At 42.1% G+C, this 17211-nt stretch overlaps 1 protein-coding gene across 2 annotated transcripts in view; it reads left to right on the forward strand.

Moving 5' to 3' along the window:
• Positions 1–17211, forward strand: part of SV2B (synaptic vesicle glycoprotein 2B) — a 47823-nt gene that overhangs the window by 13274 nt on the left and 17338 nt on the right. For both annotated transcript variants that reach the window (XM_003209540.4, XM_010717500.3), the window contains exon 2: positions 8500–9379. In XM_003209540.4, coding sequence (XP_003209588.1) covers positions 8866–9379 — 514 coding nt within the window. In that variant the 5' untranslated portion in view covers positions 8500–8865. The remainder of the gene's footprint in view (positions 1–8499; positions 9380–17211) is intronic.

The raw sequence follows: 17211 nt of genomic DNA on the forward strand, positions 1-17211 counted from the left end.
TTCCCCTTCTCTGTGTTGATCAGCTCAGGGGCTGCTTTGGATTCTCCATCCCCCACTTCATGCAGCCTTGTGCTGGAAGTAAAGCACGGATGCTTTTCTCATCCTTTGAAGTCAGATAGTGCTCATCAGCATCTCAGAGCTCAGGGACAAACAGACCGACAGCGTGAGCCGATGAGGCTGGAAAGTTTCTGCAAATGATGGCAAGTGCATTAAGAAAAAATCAGACAGAACGTCTGAGTGAGAAAGGAGCCAGGAAGGGCAGGAAAGCCTTGGCACCTCCCAGCAGAGAAAAGTCAGCAGCACCCCAACCATCTGTATCAGAGCAGCTGGCGATTTGTCAGGTTGGTGTCAAAACTGCTCTGAGAAGGGTCTGATCTGTGGGTGCTGTGCAGAAGGATCAGCAGTTTTGCCTTCACTTGGCAGCCAGGATTACTCTACCAGAAGAAATCAGCTCTGTCCAAGAGCCAAGGGAGCTCTTTGCATGATGCCAGGCTACAGGAAAACCCCTTGCTGCAGCAACCTGCGGGCAATGCTTCCCTCCTGCCATGCAGCTCTGAATGCTGCCCAAGACCTGGAGCCATCTTGCCTCTAACCCAGCCTGAGCTCCAACAAATGGCTGCCCAGGCATGCATTTTTCAAACTGTTTTCATACCCTTTCCATATTTTACAGAAGAATCATATGTAATACAGGAGCAGAAGTAGCCTGAATTCAACTCTCCTGGCATAAATTGCGCTGACGGCAGTTTGACTTTAACTCCCATCTGCACTGTCGCATCCCTACCCACAAGCATGAGTCACACTGAGCAGTAAATAATAGCTAAATCCTTCCCCTGCCTCAACAGGTGGTTGCGAGGATTTTCTCTCTTGTGTACAGATGAGCTACGTTACGATCTATTCTGATGATATATTGAACCTATTAATTTTTGGAGATGAAGATTTTTCATCATTAATGTCCATCCTGAACATGGGAATTTATTAGGCTATTTGGGAGGCAAACATACAGCCTTCTTACTACTATAAAGTGCTATGCCTAACTGCATATATTCTGCCCTTTTACTGCCTCAAGGTAACATCAGTTTCCAAGGCTGGCTATTCCAGATAGCAGTACTTTTCCTCTCCCTTTCTTTCTGTCCTTCACCCTGCCTTGTCCTACCTCCTTTGCTAAATCTCACACTCCTCGGCAGCTGCTGAAGACTCTTTTGAGTTGAAAGCCTCCACGTGGGTACAAAAAACACAAGTATAAATGCAGTGTTGCTATATATGAGGTCTTGTATTGCTGTTAAATCAGTGCCAATATATTCCAGACTCTATGTGCAACTTGAGTTTGCACAGCTAGTGAGTGAAAATAAGATCTATCTATTTTTGTGATTTGCTGTGAGATGCCTATTTCAAAACCATGTTCTTCAAAGATCTGGGCATCTGAGGTACTCAACATGCAGTTTGCAGCCAAGACAAGCTTTGCAACTTGTTTTCTTAAAGAAGAAAACATCATTCATAGTGTGCATATAGCAAATACAATAACCACATCATGCTATCTGTTGGATGATCCTGGATGCTACAAATTTCAGGTCTCCTTAGTAGTATTTCATAGCCAAAAATGGTCAAAGCGATCAAAATGCTATGAAAATAGATGGAGCAAAGCCAATTACTCCTCTGCTTTCTCTGCTAAATAACCTTGAAAAGAGTCTCAGAGTGAACGTCTCTTTAAATCTGCTGCTGCTTGTGCTTCTATTTCTACACAGGTAAGGTTCATAATGAGCAGTGCATCTGCAATTTTAAAAGCTGTTGTAGCCCCAGAACAATTGCATTGGAGGGTCATGCAAAAAGAGAGAGATGCTGGATTTAGTTTGAGAATCACCCCTCTTATTTGATCTAGTCTTAGCTTTGTAATAACTACATTTCCTGAGACTATTTTCTTGTAGCCTCAGAAGGATGGACAAGTAACAACCCTATTAAGGAGCACAGTGGAAGCATAAGGTTGGCTGTGACAGGCTGCAGCACGGGGGATTTCTTGGAATGAGCCTGTGTACTGACATGGGCAGAGACTTGGTACACTTCACTGGAGCTGGCAAGCAACTGTCTCCTGAGACTGATGCCTGAACACCCTGGGCTGGAGAAGAGCAGTTCCAAATAAAAGGAACAGTTCCCTGCAGGGAAAGCTCTCAGCTGGTGGAATTCTCTGCTAGAGCCCTTCCGTAACACACTCTTAGAAAACAAGAGAGGAAAACCTTGTAAGTGTTTTTGTTGGACATGCATTCAACAATTTGTCCTTCTGTCTCTGGTTTGTGGAGGAGTTTGTCAGTCCCACAGCAACGGGAAGGTGAACCCAGGAAATAGAACAATGCAGTCATTTCCTTTGTGAGATAGGAAATGATCATAGAATGCTTTGGGCTGAAAGGGACCTTAAAGACTAATGCCAATCTATACCAATCCCATACCACGGGCAGGACACCTCCCACGAGCTCAGGCTGCACAGGGCCCCATCCAGCCTGGCACCTTGAGCACCTCCAGGGATGTGTGGCACCCACAACCTCTCTGGGCAGCTGTGCCAGTGTCTCACCGCCCTCTGAGTAAAGAATTTCTTCCGAATGTCTAATCTAAACCTTCTCTTAGTTAAAAGCTGTTACCCCTTGTCCAATCACTACGGTCCCTAATGAAGAGTCTCTCCTCATCTTTTTCATAGGTCCACTTTAAGTACTGAAAGGATCTGGGCTAAGAATGATTCTGTGGCACAACTGCCCTGAAGACTATCAAGAGAGTAGAGCCAAAGTGAGGGGGATCTTCAGGTTTTGGCAAGGCAGAAAGGTGAGAAGGACAAGAGCAGGAAGTGCTGGAGGGGCACAGACACAACAGACCTTTGACACCGCTGTGTTAGCTGGAAGCAGTAGAATGAATGAGGTATTTAATAAAGATACTTGCTCAAATCAAATCTCTTCTGAAAGAAAGCAGCATTTAGAATTCACTCAGGGTTGCAACTGCTTTCACAACTCTGCCACTGGAGCAAATCTATTCATCACAGCCCTGTATTAATGAATGAGTTAATTAAGTGGCTCATTATTTAATAACACAGATTGCAAGTGTGATGAAATAGAAATCCCCTTTGTAGCTAGAGTCACATCTTTGCCAGTGAGCTAAGCAGTTCATAGTTAATCAGGCGTGCTTGCTGTCTGACAAGGGAGAATTTGCTGAACTGTGGGAAGTTTATAATCAAGGTTACTTCTTACAGACGTCTTTGGGACCTCGGCAGGAACTCCAGGCCCAGGAAGGACCTTATAAGCTGATCAAGGGCAAGTATACATGGAAGCATCAAACTCATTAGAGGGCACCAGGGCACTGTTATTTCTGAATCAACACTAAATTATCTGCAGTTTTATGCTGTCAGGTGCATTGCTGGTGAAGAGATTGGTTTATTAATAAGCAATAAAGTCTAAGAGACTCTAGCTCTCTAAGATATTGAAAAAGCCAACGACATAATAGAAACTTGGATTCAATGTTTGACACTGATGTGGCTTCCCTATGTGCCCTTGGGTTAGCTTCTTGGTTTACATCTATAATGGGATATCTGGAAGCATTGGTTATACCCAGGTCAGGTCTTGTGCCTCAGCTCCACATTAGGAAGAGAGTTATGGGGGCATAAGTGCCCACCTTCATTTTGGTCATGGTGTGAAAGATGGATGCAAAAGTTAGAAGATCTCAGCTTGGCTGATCTGTAGGGGGCCTGTGGCTATGGGACATTTCAATGCCCCTGTGAAGGTATCTTTGCCTCGGGTTATGATGTAAAAAACAAACCTAAGTACTTTTCCCTGATTTATGTGGAAGTACAAGCACTGTAAGCTGCTTAGGAACTGCGATAATGGCAGAGAAGGGGGAATAGATATCTAGTAGAGGCTTAAAGGCCATGAGTACTTCCTCTGCAAAAAGATGTTAATGTCAACAAGATGGCTGAATTCCAGTTCAGGCATATGCATTGCTAAGTTTCCTTTACGTAAATTACCATCTCCACAAAATTCTGGTGCTTGAGACCATACCCTCCTCCCACCAGTCCTCCTGCTGTGATTCTCTCCCATCATCCCTGGGTTTGTTCTTTTCCCCTTCACCTCCTCCTTCTGACTAAGACTTCAGCTGTGATTTCTCCCTCCTTTTGCTCCTTGAAGCAAGTCTGTTCATTATTTATTAGCTGCCGTACTCTTACACCATCTGTCTGAACTCATTATCCATATTCAGCTTGTCAAAATGACCTTTTATGGCCTTTTTCTGGCACCCTAATGTGTAGTCTGACCCTCCTTATATAGCTTTGTGCTGCTACACCATTACTTTCCAACTCCTACTGTTAGTGTTCCTCTGTCTCACGAACACCCAATTTACTATTCTATGTTCTTAAATTCAGAAAAGCTGTTTATTCTGCTTGACTGATGCTTGTTCCTTGTTTCATCTGCTCCATATTCACTGTGCCAGCTTGCTGCAGCACATACTGTCTTAGATATGACCTTTAAAGCATCTGCACGAAAATATAAAATATTATAAATATAATCTCCCCTTCACAATCTGGGGGACTTTCTGTCCCTCCATTCATAATGTAACATGGTGGATTACAAGTTCAGCCCTCAGTCACTCTGCTGTGAAAGTCACCACCATAAGGTGATGGGATTTCAGTGCCTGATGCACTGGGAACCAGGAGTTTCCCCCAGCACACTCTGGATGGGACAGTGGGAAAAAGTGTAATGGCAGAACTTTTACCCCATGTGTCCTATCTGTGCTGCAGGGGAACAATCAGCAGGTGCCACCTGCACTGCTGAAAGCCAGCTCTGTGAACTGGGTAATTTCAAGTCAATGACTCGAATATCTTGCTTTTCTTTAACTCACAGCTACTCATACAAAATTCGTTACAGATAGCTTGCTAATAAGCTCCACGGAGAGTTTTTGAACCTGTGCTACAGACCTATCAAACAAATTCTCAATAAAGATGTCTTAGGAGAAAATGCTTTTTATTCTTAGTCTTCACTTAGTGCAGTTTTCTCCCGGGAGGCCCCAGCAAAAGACAGCTCTTTATCCAAAGCTCAAAGCAAGCTCTGCTTAAGGCACCTGTTACAGACAAATGGGAAAGCTTTGCATTCACATCTCCTGTTGTCCAGCCCTGTTAGCCTCCTGTTTGTATTTGCAGGTACAGCTGATTGTTGTAGCAATAAACACAACTTTACACCTGAAAACCCTATATAGCCCTATATTGGCATGCTCACATGCATAAACACTGTGTAGTTCATTCCTAGAGATCAAAGGGGTGTCTGACCTTGAGCTGTGCTCTGGTCCTCTCAAGAATACTTGATGACCACAGTTTCGTTTGGACATAAATTTTGAGGACAAACATTGCTTCTACTTTTATGGAACGGGAGGACTAAGAGGGAATTTTTTTCTTATAGGTGTATACAGCCCTCATTCGTCTGTCTGCAATTGTATATAAACATATTCCAAAGGCTGATCTGTATTTCTGAAGAGGCCGGATCTTCAGTGAATCAAATCATCCCGAGTTACTGACTAGTGTTCAGCAACCAGGGGTCAGATCTTCAGATATCCCACGGGGAACTCCTCAGGAACTCTTTTCTCATCAGCACTTTGGGATTAGGATATTTGATGGAAAGAGAAGTGACTGCTGGAAACCTGCAAGTCATGCCAGTTTTGATACAGTCACCTCTGTTAGAGGTCAATGAATGTTTTTCCTGATTGATGTTCCCCATAACCATCTGCATCCAAAAGAGTCACAATCATACCCTCCAAAACTTTTCTCCCTGTCTGATTATTATTTTGGCAGCAAAATACTGTTAGAAAAAGTCAAGCAAGAATTAGTAAGGGTTATGGCTGAGCTCTAACAGAGATGGGTTTATAATCCTTCGGTATGAAGGGAGAGCTGCTGTGATTACTGAACAAAAGGTGCTATTTCTTCCACCACTGGAGCATCAATAACCTGCCAGGGCTTCCATCCTCCCCTGGCCATCTCCCACCTACTCTGAGCATAGTTTGGACCATTAATCCATATACTCAATCCCTGACTTTGGATTTCACTTGCTCTCTACCTCTCTGTAACCAAGTCCCCTCATTCCTTTTTTCTAACAGCACTCACATATGTCTCTCTCCATTTCTTGCCACTTTTCCCTCTGCAGGATCCTTGCCAAGAACTCAGCCTTGCCATCTGTCCAGGAAAATGATGATACTGCTAAGCTCTGTTCTGGATGTTGAATCATATAGCTGGAGCAGCAGTGTTAAGGTTAGCCAAAAAATAAAAAATCCCAAACAGAATAACAACAAAACAAACAAACAAATCCCAAAACTGAATAATCAGTGGAAAAAAGTCTTTTTCTGCCTCACACTAGAGATCAGATACTTTTAGTCATATGCTTATTCTTCCTATATTTATTTCTCTACTTTCTCTTCTTAACAATACTCTTCAGGGAACACTATATCCATAAGAATAAACTGAAGTTTCTGATGCCATTCTTGTTAACAAGGCAGTGATGGAACTTTGGGTTTTGTGTCCAGCACTGAGGTTAGTGAGGACATGTGCTGTGTGTTTAAACCTTGCCATCCTATCTCGGATCAGTAGCTGTCAATGTAAAAGGGCCGAAGGTTGTAATAGGCTCGTTGTGATGTGTATCACTGTGAAGTGTAATTAAAGTCATCCAAGCCTGCACTCTTTGTAAGAAGTCATGATTTCTCATCTAAATGCTAAATGGGGTTGCTAATATGAGTGAGTGCAGCTCAGCTTGAGTGAAAGGATGTTAAAGAATCGGGTCTAAATCTGCCTGTGCAAATGGCAATGAAAGGAAGAAAGCAGGGTGGAGTATCCAAGTGAAGTATTGAAGAGCACTAAGTTACAGACTGCCTCTGGGCACTGCTCCTTCTTCTGGGCAGGATATCTATCCTACAGACAAAAGAGGAACCCATCACTAATGTTATCACTTCATGATAAGCCCAGTTTTCAGTACACTTCTGTAGCAACCAGAAGACAAGAGCAGTGAGGTCACTGAACTTCCTGCTCTAAGGGTACTTGGAAGCATAGCTTGCCAATAAATTATGCTTAAATAATTCCAAAGCAAGGATTAATGATCCTTAGCACATATTATTCTTTCTTTCTTCCTTTCTTTTTTTTTTTTTTACTTTTCTCTTTCAAACACCCTTTCCCCTACTTTTCAAAAAAAAGAAGTCTCCGTGGAGCTACATTTTTACTACCAGGGAGAGCATGCTGTTAGGTCATAACACAGATCTGTGCAATCGGGAAAGTTATTTCAATTCTGGGAGGTTCTGAGTCTCAAAAGTGCTGTTGGATTTTTTTAACTATTGGTGGTGACACTCCAGCATTGAAACAAGCTCTCTATCTCCATCCAGGTGTTTCTGATGGCTGTCAACTCTATCCTGATATAGGATAGCTTTTTAGGTAACAACACCTACACACGTGGCACTAAGGAACATGGTATAGTGATGACACTCAGTAGGTCAGGTTCATGGCTGGACTCAGTTTTCATCATAAACGATTCTGTAATTCTTTGATATGTACAGACATGTATATATAGCCATGTCATTTATTAGCTGATTTACTCTTTAAGCTCAAAGTTTAAAGTCCACATTTTATGCATGCCTACACTGTGCTGGCTCCTCTAGCGTGACTATGCTGTGATTCTCACATGCATCTCTGTCCAAACCTCCTTTCTACAGCTGTGTGCAGCAACAAATGCAGGAGAACACTGGAGAGCCAGCTGGCTCAAAACTGCTTGAAGAATAATGGAAATCAGGTGTCTAAAATGAGAATGTGTTTAGATGTGACTTGGCTTCCTTTGGTTTTCCCTGCAGAGAGCAGTGATTCCATATTAGCTTTATCTTTTGCTCTCTATGAAAATTGTTCTCCGTTGATAGTTTGATATGAAAGAACAGAGCTCAGTATGACTTTAGGTGACTTTGTTTTGGCAGACACAGCCTATTAGTTGTACATCTGTCACACAGATGGGAAGACACCAGAGAAAAAACAGAGAAGACATCAAATAAAATTAATTTGGGGATCTGGATGAGAGAGAAAAGCAAGGTCATATTTCGTGGCATTAAGATATTATCCATCATAGGTACTCAGGATGAGCTTGCTCTGGTAGAAACATATGTAGAAATAGAGATCTCTGTTTAAGCAACCAAGCTTGGTACCCTTCTGTTCTCTTTAGAAACCAGCACAGTATGTGTGGGAAGCAGAACTTCTGGGAATGGCAGAATTTTGGACCTTGCAATCTACTTTAGGTTTCTTTATATTCTACACTAGGTTTCCAATTAGTTTGGCAACTCTTAATGCTTTTTTTTTTTTCCCTTTTTTTTCTGAAGCTTTGGGCTTTGCAAATGCAAAAGCATTCCCCAAACATTCTGTTGCCATTTTTCACAATGGAAAATGTGCGCTCAAAATGTTGGCTGCTAAATTCAATGCATGTGTTCTTGTAAGCTTATCTTTCATTGCTATTGTTCCTTTTTCAGGACATGACCTTCACCTCCATGATGAATCAGGAAAAACCTGTCAAGTCCTCCTAGCTCCCTGGCTGTGCCATTCCCTGTTCCCTTGCTGTTCACCAGACAGCACCTCCAGCTCTTCCTACCCAAAGCAAGGAAGAAGCCAGCAAACCACACATGACAGCTGAAAATTGAAGCATTATCAAAAGCTGTGTGAGACTGTCAGAGAGAAACTTTATATAGTAATTCTCCTTCTGAGCCTGGGAAGCTGTGCATCACATTAGTTACAAGGGAAAAAGAGAAGAAATGCTCAAGTAACTGAGACCTGAAATTACACAAATCAATACATATATTTGAATAACTACATACAGTGTTTAGAAATCTGCATTCACAATGGATGATGGATACAGAAACACAAACCTCTATCAAGGGAGGGAGACAAACCAAGTTTCAGATGATTACAGGTACCAGGATGGTAACTACGAGGGGTATGCACCCAATGATAGCTACTACCGTGGTGGGGATGAGCCCACTCATGAAGAAGATGCCCAGAGTGATGTTACAGAAGGCCATGATGAAGATGATGAGGTCTATGAGGGGGAGTACCAAGGAATCCCACACCCAGATGACATTAAAGCCAAGCAGAAGAAGCGAGCTCCTGCCATGGATGATGACTACAGAGACCGTGCTGACCTTATGGCAGAGAGGATGGAGGACGAGGAGCAGCTTGCCCACCAGTATGAAAACATCATTGAGGAGTGTGGCCATGGACGCTTCCAGTGGACCCTCTTCTTTGTTTTAGGGTTGGCACTGATGGCAGATGGGGTGGAGCTGTTTGTGGTTGGATTTGTTCTGCCCAGTGCTGAGAAGGATATGTGCTTATCCAGTTCAAACAAAGGCATGCTAGGTAAGTGCCACTTGAGCAGCTCTTCTAATCTAACTGACAGTACCTAGAATATATTTTTCTCATGACCAGCTGGCTTCAGAACCTTCTGGGAGCCCTTTTTAGAATATTTTATCTCATGCATAATCGTGGCTGGGTGGATCTGATTCAAAAGAACATTGCTTACTGCTGTGAAGGCAGCTGCTGTAAAGCAGTAACAGAACCATAGCACATCTCAGCCCAACTTAAGGATGGGCTATAGCTCCAGGACTGGCCGCCACAGGCTGGATTTGGGCCAGGCAGCTCACAGGAGTGGGACCACAAGGCAAAACTCCTAGGAACATTCAGAGTCAAATACACAAAAATTTCTGTGTGACTGTTCCTGCTTAAGCATATAATGATGCAATTTTCAGTGCTTTTAGAAATTAAATGGCAATCAGAAGTTTGCAAAGCAGTATTTTCTGAGTGTGATGGATGTAACAGACAGGGATGCACTTGGTCTGGATCAATCTGCTGTTACACAGTGTCTCTCAATGCTTCTTTGCTCTCTGATTTTTCACTGCATCCAGGTTCACCTTTCCTTTAGCCAAAAGTCCCAGCTGGCAGATCAGAGCAGCTGGTCCTGCATGCTGACTTCTTGGCCAGAGCACACTGCTAATATTTACTGGTCAGAAGTAGCCTGTGAAGGTTTCTTCTTAGGTCTGTGGAATGAGATTAATGTGCTGAATGGAGATTAAAGGGTCAGGCTACTAACAACATCACTGTTGACACCTCCCTGTGGTCAAAATACAAAAGCATAGTTATTGTGAGTATGGGTGGAAAAGGTTGGATGAGCATTTTTTTCCCCTTGCACATAATAAGCCATAGGAGGAATAGAAGTCTAAGAACCAGGAAAGTGTCCGGCATGTCCTGCAGTGAGAGCCAGCTTGCGTTAGTACAGCACATCTGGAAGGAAAATAAAGTAGCTTTTGAAAGAACTGCTCTAGGAGGGGTGTCTGGATGAATGTGCACCAAGGTCGCAGGGAAACCATTGGGCCTGCTAAGCATACATTTGGGCCAGAAGCTCTGTCCAATATAGAGGAAATGTGGATTTTGGATTAGACCTTGACTCCCTTCTATTTGCATTATTTTCATGTAACAAAGGCAATAGACAATTAGCCTTACATAGACTTCTCAGCTTAGTGTACCAAGGTCCTAGAGACTTTTTTCTTCATTTGGTTTTCTTTCCTGTATCTTCTTTTTTGGAGTTCTTTTTTGGAACTGATCCTCGAGTTCAGGATGCTTCTTTCCGTAGTGAGCCAGTTTTGTACCTGGTTTTGTGCCTGCAAGGGTTTGGTAACATTTTTTGTTTCACAAACCACACTACTAGCTCAAAATAGCTCAGGTCAGATACATAAAAGTAAACTGCTTACAATTGAATCCTGATTCCAAAGGGACTTCTGAATTCACCAGCTCCCTATGGAACACCAGGATCCCTATGGATGCCTTTTCAGTGACAAGACCTTTTTTGAAAAGCAGGTCATTTATTCTGGTGACTATATGAAAGCTGAGATCTTTTGAAACTCCAACCCCATAAATATCCATCTCTGTAGTTGATATCAGAGACAGAAAACTTCAAATGTCACAAGAAAAATCTATCTTTGAAGTATTGCTGGCCCAATCACAGTTAAGAGAGAACAAGAGATCTCCCAAGAGAGCTCTTTTTTTGCATGCTTCTCCTAGCTCTGCATTTGCACAGCTGAAAGTTCAGGGTGTTCTGATGAGCTCTGGATAAGCAAGGAGCTATCTAGATCCATATCCAGCTTGAGCTCCAGCTCAATGCACACTGGCTCAGCTGAACTGGAATTCCTAATGATGGAACAGCACTCTTCTTGTGCCTTTTTGTGCTTTTGAGAACCTGGTTTTGCAGAACTATTTCTTTTGTCCTTATCTTGTTTATTCTGAAGGTTCTACTGTCAAAGCTTGTATGCGCACTGTATTTTTTACTTAAATATGAACAAAAGGAAAGAATTTGCCTAAGAACAAAATCAATTGATTCATCTTGGTTAGAGAAAGATTAAAAAGACCAGAAAGCAGATATTTACAATAACACTCGCTTGTTACTGATCGGTGTTGCACAGAAGGCAAGTCTCTGATTCAGTGGTTTTGGCTAAACACGTTGCTTCTACCACTGTGATCTTCCTCTGCTGCAGGTTTTCTCTTAGATCTGAAGTTTTTACCCACATGATCCCTTGTGAAAAGAGATTAAACGGAGCTTAGAAAGCATTAGACTGCAGAGTGGTTCACTGACACGAGTAATGAATACTCAAGGGCATGGAGAAGTGAGGATGTAAGGAGAGCAGAGTGGTACACGGCTGCAGGTGGGCAGGATGGGGAAATGCTATTGATGGAAACGAGAACAATCCTCCTCAAAGCCTTTCCTGGATTAGCTTCAGCACCCATCCACCACTGACAAGAAAAAGATATCTGCCCACAGAGCTCAGAGCCTCCAACATATGCTCATTTCCCTCGTGGTTTCCATTCCCTTGTCTGTCTATGTGTCGTGCTATCACAAATCAATCTTGCTAATGCCCAGGCTTCATGATCCTTACAGGCTGACTTGTCACAGTGATGGTGGCCATCAAAGAACTCTTGTTCTCAATTTCTGCCTAATGTGCATTGATGATCTTGCAAGAGTGCACCTGCACAGAATGGAGAGAGGGTTGACTGCAGAGGGTGCGATTCTTCCTTTCATTGCCATTGGGTTTTAGGGACACAGTGGCATTATCCACAGAGATGCTACTGCCCCTTACTTTATCATCAGTGATCTTCTGATTGCTCCCAGGTGACTGCTCGTCTCAACACATTTTTGCTAAGGAAAAGCAATCAGACTATCCCAGGTAGACTGAGGGTTGCTTCCAGGCAGCTGTGCACAGATATACACCCACAAGGCCTTAACTGAGGCCAGGAAGGAAAATATGGGAAATAAATCAAGTAGCTAATTGAACTTACAGAAATAGGAGGGAACAAATGAGAGCTGGAGTAGCTACCCCCTGAAGACTAATTGAGCAAAGGTCAGCTTTTGCTGAAAGGACATTTCGTGTTAAATGCTCAGTGTATTGCATATTTTTCCTCCCTCAGAAAGCAAGAGTGGAAAAATATCTAGCAAATTATGGCCAAATTATGCAAAAATTACAAATAAACAGATGCCCACAGTGTTTCATGGAAAGTGTGAAACGAATATGACACCTCTTAGAAAACGTTTACATTTTGTTCTGAAAATAAACATATCTACATCAGATGCAAATTAACAGCTATTTTAGCCCTAACTATCCCTCGTGGGACAAAACGTATTTTAAGTTTTTCTGTGATGTGAATTGTTATTTTGAAGATTATAGGAGTATTTAAAAAAAGAAAAAAGGAAAAAATAAGAAGAAAAACGTCAACAGCTCTGTATGCTTTAGATGTTTGATTTTTATCATTTTTAAAACTAGCCATTCAGTATAAGCTTGCTAACCTTTCACAACATAATTTTCTTATATTCCTTTTGCAGATCTACTTTTGCTGAGCTTTCTCCAGCAACAGTCATAATAACAATGCATTTATTAAATTTATTATGACAAAGTATCCCTTTTCAGTATAATATATCCTGTTGGAAACAGAGTGTTCTTGTATTTGCTACGGACAACCATACAAAGAGTTATACATTTCTATTTACTGATGTACCAAAGGACACACAACATCATTCTTTGGAGAAATATCACATAAATATACAACTTCAAGTGCTGTTAATCACCCCTTAGAGGACAGAATCTTGTATTTGCAAGCATAGAGCAGTAAGTACACAGCCAGTAGAAAAGATGGTGTCATAGTAACGTTTTCAACTTTTTCACATCCTGCATATGAAAAACTGAAGGCACAGTTGTATCATCAGATTTCCCAGGCTCTAGAGCTGCAGTTATCATTTCACAGTTCAGTAAACTGAGACAAGAAAAATGTGAGCCCTTTGCCCATGATATCCATGTAAATGCTGAGAGTAAAGTCTATCTTTCAGGCTCACATTTCCTCTTTCTTATGATGGCATTATAATAATAATATTTTAAGGAGACCATCATCTTCCAGACTCTTAGCCTTGCAGAGTTAGATCGAAAAACAGAAAAAGAGATCCTGTTTGTAATCATGCAGTTATGCAGATATTAAAGCTTGTCTGTGTGAGTCATGTTAAACCAAATGTGTAACCCTATCTCTCCTTTTAGTTGTCCAAAGAGGATGCTTTATTATCAGTGCAGATAAAACTGGCCTCATCTTCTTGTTGACCTGAATTCACCTGATATGACATTAAATCCTAATCCATTTGGCAGAGATCAGTGGTTTTTCTTTTTCTGGATAAATACAGACCAGGAGCCCAGCCATGGCTCCTGTGCTGTTTCCCACCTTGTTTGGCTGGGTGGGGAGACCAGATGGCCCTATGGATATCAATGTGATGGACAATCCCAATGGAGGGGCTGAGTTGCTTGGCATGCACAGCCTTTCCAGTTCCATGACAAATGTATGTGGATTCACACATACAACTTTGGCTTGCAGAATCCCCCCAGTGCCTGCAGCCAGATCCATCCTGTATCTACACCCACAGGTCAGCAAATGGAAAGCCTTTAACATGCACAATCCATTTCTCAGAGGTAGAAGAGCCATTAGTGCAGATAGAGTCTCTCTATTGGAGTTGAATCAACATAACAAGTGCAATGGAATTACATTTTGATGTGATTCCCATATAGGAGATCAGTGAGATTCAAGGGTAAAGTAATAATAATCTTACAAGGAAGAGCAGACAAGAAATTTCAGGAAGAAGGGGAAAAAAGTCATACAGCCCAGAGCCAATCCTTTGGGAAATGTTGGCTGTTGTTGGAGCATAAGCCAAGCAGGATTTCTTCTTCTTCAAATCACACAAGCACTATTGAGTCCTGTGCCTTGCCTCATCCATCTTCTAAATAGCTCAAAACTGAATCACAAAATTTCGGTGTCCATAAAGTACATCCTTGTATAACAGATGCTCTGCTGTTAAGTGTTTGGGTTTTGTTTTTATCACAGTTTGAATTGCAAGATGTAGAAGATCCTAATCCTTTAGGGTTGTCAAAATGCTTTCAAAAACCTTCTTGTTACTGTACTGGTAATGGCCTCTGCTTGGAAAGTGGGTAGGAACTCCCACGTTGGCCACTGGCTCTGTGCAGAGCTGTGAGAAGAGGTGAGATGCTGCTGCACCGGGATCCATCAGCTTCCTCACTTCCATGGCAGCCTGAAGGGATACAGGACTAACTCATCACGTTTTCTGCTTGAATTTTCCATTTTTCCCTTGAGCCCTTGTCATATCTTGATAGTGATACTTTCCAGATGTGACTTATTTTTAAGAACTTTAATTCCATTAAGGGTCGACAAAAGTAATTCATGCTTGTGATGGACGCTTTGTAAATCTTGATTTTATCCTTTCCTTTCCAAAGCCCTTATGAGCTTGCTTCTAATTATGCTGAAATAGTAAAAATACAGCTTAGCACACACATAGCCATTTCCCACATCCACCTTCTTCAGTCCTAGAACTCAGCCTTTATGTCCAAGATTCCTGTCTTAGTTTGGAGCACATAGATTCAATAAAGGCTAATAATTTTCTAAATGTGAAAATTCTGTACGTGCTACCTCCTTTCCAGTGGGAATAAGCCTAGTCAGTGGTCTCATATTTTCCTTATAACTTCAGCATTGCATGACTCATAACCCAAAATTTCATCTCAGAATTTCAGCTCTTTGGTTTTCCACAGATTTTATGGGAGGCTGTTGCAGACTTTCCCATAGGCATTCATTATTCTCCATTACTTGCAGAATAGCCTGCAAATAATGGCTTATTCAGAGTTACCCTTAACCCTGGAGCTGGATCTCTTCAAAAGGTAACAACCATCACCACATTCTCCTAATGATACTCAAAAAAAAACACTGCACACTCCACACCTCTCTGGGTCCCAGCCACCGTATTGAACCATTTAGCATCCTACTGGTTGCATTGTTACATGAATCAATAATTAGTGATTTTGCTAGTGTGCAGTGCTCAGATTGGCTCTGAGTGAAAAATCACTTTATCAAGTTTTTTACCCAAAAAAATGAAGTCCATTGTGCATTCCATAGTGCAGAATGGCCAGATTTTCTAGTCTGATGGTTCTACAACTGTGGCCACACACTGGCCTCTTGAAAATCCTGCTGAGAAGTGCAGGATAAAGGCAGCAGGGTACCAAACCCACCTCTGGGCTGCGAGGAGCATCCAACTCTTCCCTATTAGCTGAAGCAGTTCCTGGCCAGAACCACCTGCCTTGCACCAGCCAGGGAATTTGGCTGTAATAAATCATAGTAACAACCTCTTCCACCTCCTTCTAATCTGGGACATTTTCTGTTAAGAGGCTTTAGATGAACATCTGCCATGCAGGGATTTTCTCTGTATATATATATATATATATATATATATGCATATGCACACATATATACACACACACAGATATATATATGACAATTTTTTATTCTTCTTCATTTTCTGGCCATGTAGACTGAGCTGTGTATCTGATCCTGTTGTCTTTCCCTATCATAACTCATGCAGGCTTCAACAGGCATTTTGCTAGCAAAAGGACCATAGCTTGTGGTTCTTCCTGGGCATATTCTTGCTCAGTGAAGTCGCTAAATCTTGAAAGTAGATAGAATAAGTGAAAAAAGATACCCCCGGACCTGTGAGCATTAATAATTAGCATTAATTGCACTGCTACTCACATAAAGTAAAAGGCAATGTAACAGGTGTTCCTTCTGGTGAAAATCTCAGTAGAAAAGCTACAGACAAGTGCTTGTTTTTCTAGGCCAGAATTGCTATCGTATAGTGAACTGGATACAGGGAGCCTATTCTCTCTTATTCAGTGTCCACTAAACATGTTCACTGAAATTGTCTGTCTTTTGAGGACCCCATGGTAGAAGATCTAATGAAGTCAAATTGAAAAGAACTCTTTTTTTTTTTAACAACATTTGAGTAGTTACTCTACCGAGCAAATCATCAAGGCAAACTGTAGATTCTTCTATCTCCTGAAATGCTCAGATGAAGGGTCTGTTCTTTTCTGCAGGTTGTCCTTTAGTTAGACATAAGATGTTGGCTCAGTAACAGAGGAAGCATCTGCACTGCACAGGTCAGATTGGCAATAGATTGATCCTTTCAAATGCTGCTAGGAAAAGCAGAGAGAGAAAGAGGCGATGTGCTCCAGAGGAAGCATGGGCAGGATAGGTAACACACAAAGAGATTTATCCATGCTGCAGCAGCCTCCCTCCTCTCACAGCTTCTCTGTGTCACTGCACTCAGGGGGGTGAGTGGAGTTAAGGCATCAGACTTCTGTTGTACCGTTGGTGGCACACAGCTGGGACACGTGCATGCTAAGCTGCTTATGCCTGGCCATTGCTTACGTGCAGAAGATATGTGAGCAGAGAGGTCGGGAAAGAAAGATGTGGGTCTGATCAAATGTGGGTAAGTCTGTATTGCATGGTGAGATGCTGCAGGGAGTGGTGAAAGCGGAAAATAGAGGAATTAGATACCACAAATGGATAGAGCTTCTGGTAGCTGAGATGGCTCATTTGGGAGGAATGGGAGCATGTCGCTTTCTTTTAATGCATGCACTGCTTTTGAAAAGCTTTGTCTTCATAGTTGGTTTTTTTGAGAGTAAGAAGTCATAAGCGGCATGCAGAGCCCAGGTGAGACCTTTCACTGTGCGATATGAATGCTGGTTCCTGACAAAACTGGCCTGTCATTGAAATAACTATGTTATTTGTGAGGCCTTCAGTGGTATTTCCATCTTTACTTCTCTCTCAAG

This window comes from Meleagris gallopavo, chromosome 12 (genome assembly GCF_000146605.3).
Source record: "Meleagris gallopavo isolate NT-WF06-2002-E0010 breed Aviagen turkey brand Nicholas breeding stock chromosome 12, Turkey_5.1, whole genome shotgun sequence".
NCBI classification, from domain to species: domain Eukaryota; kingdom Metazoa; phylum Chordata; class Aves; order Galliformes; family Phasianidae; genus Meleagris; species Meleagris gallopavo.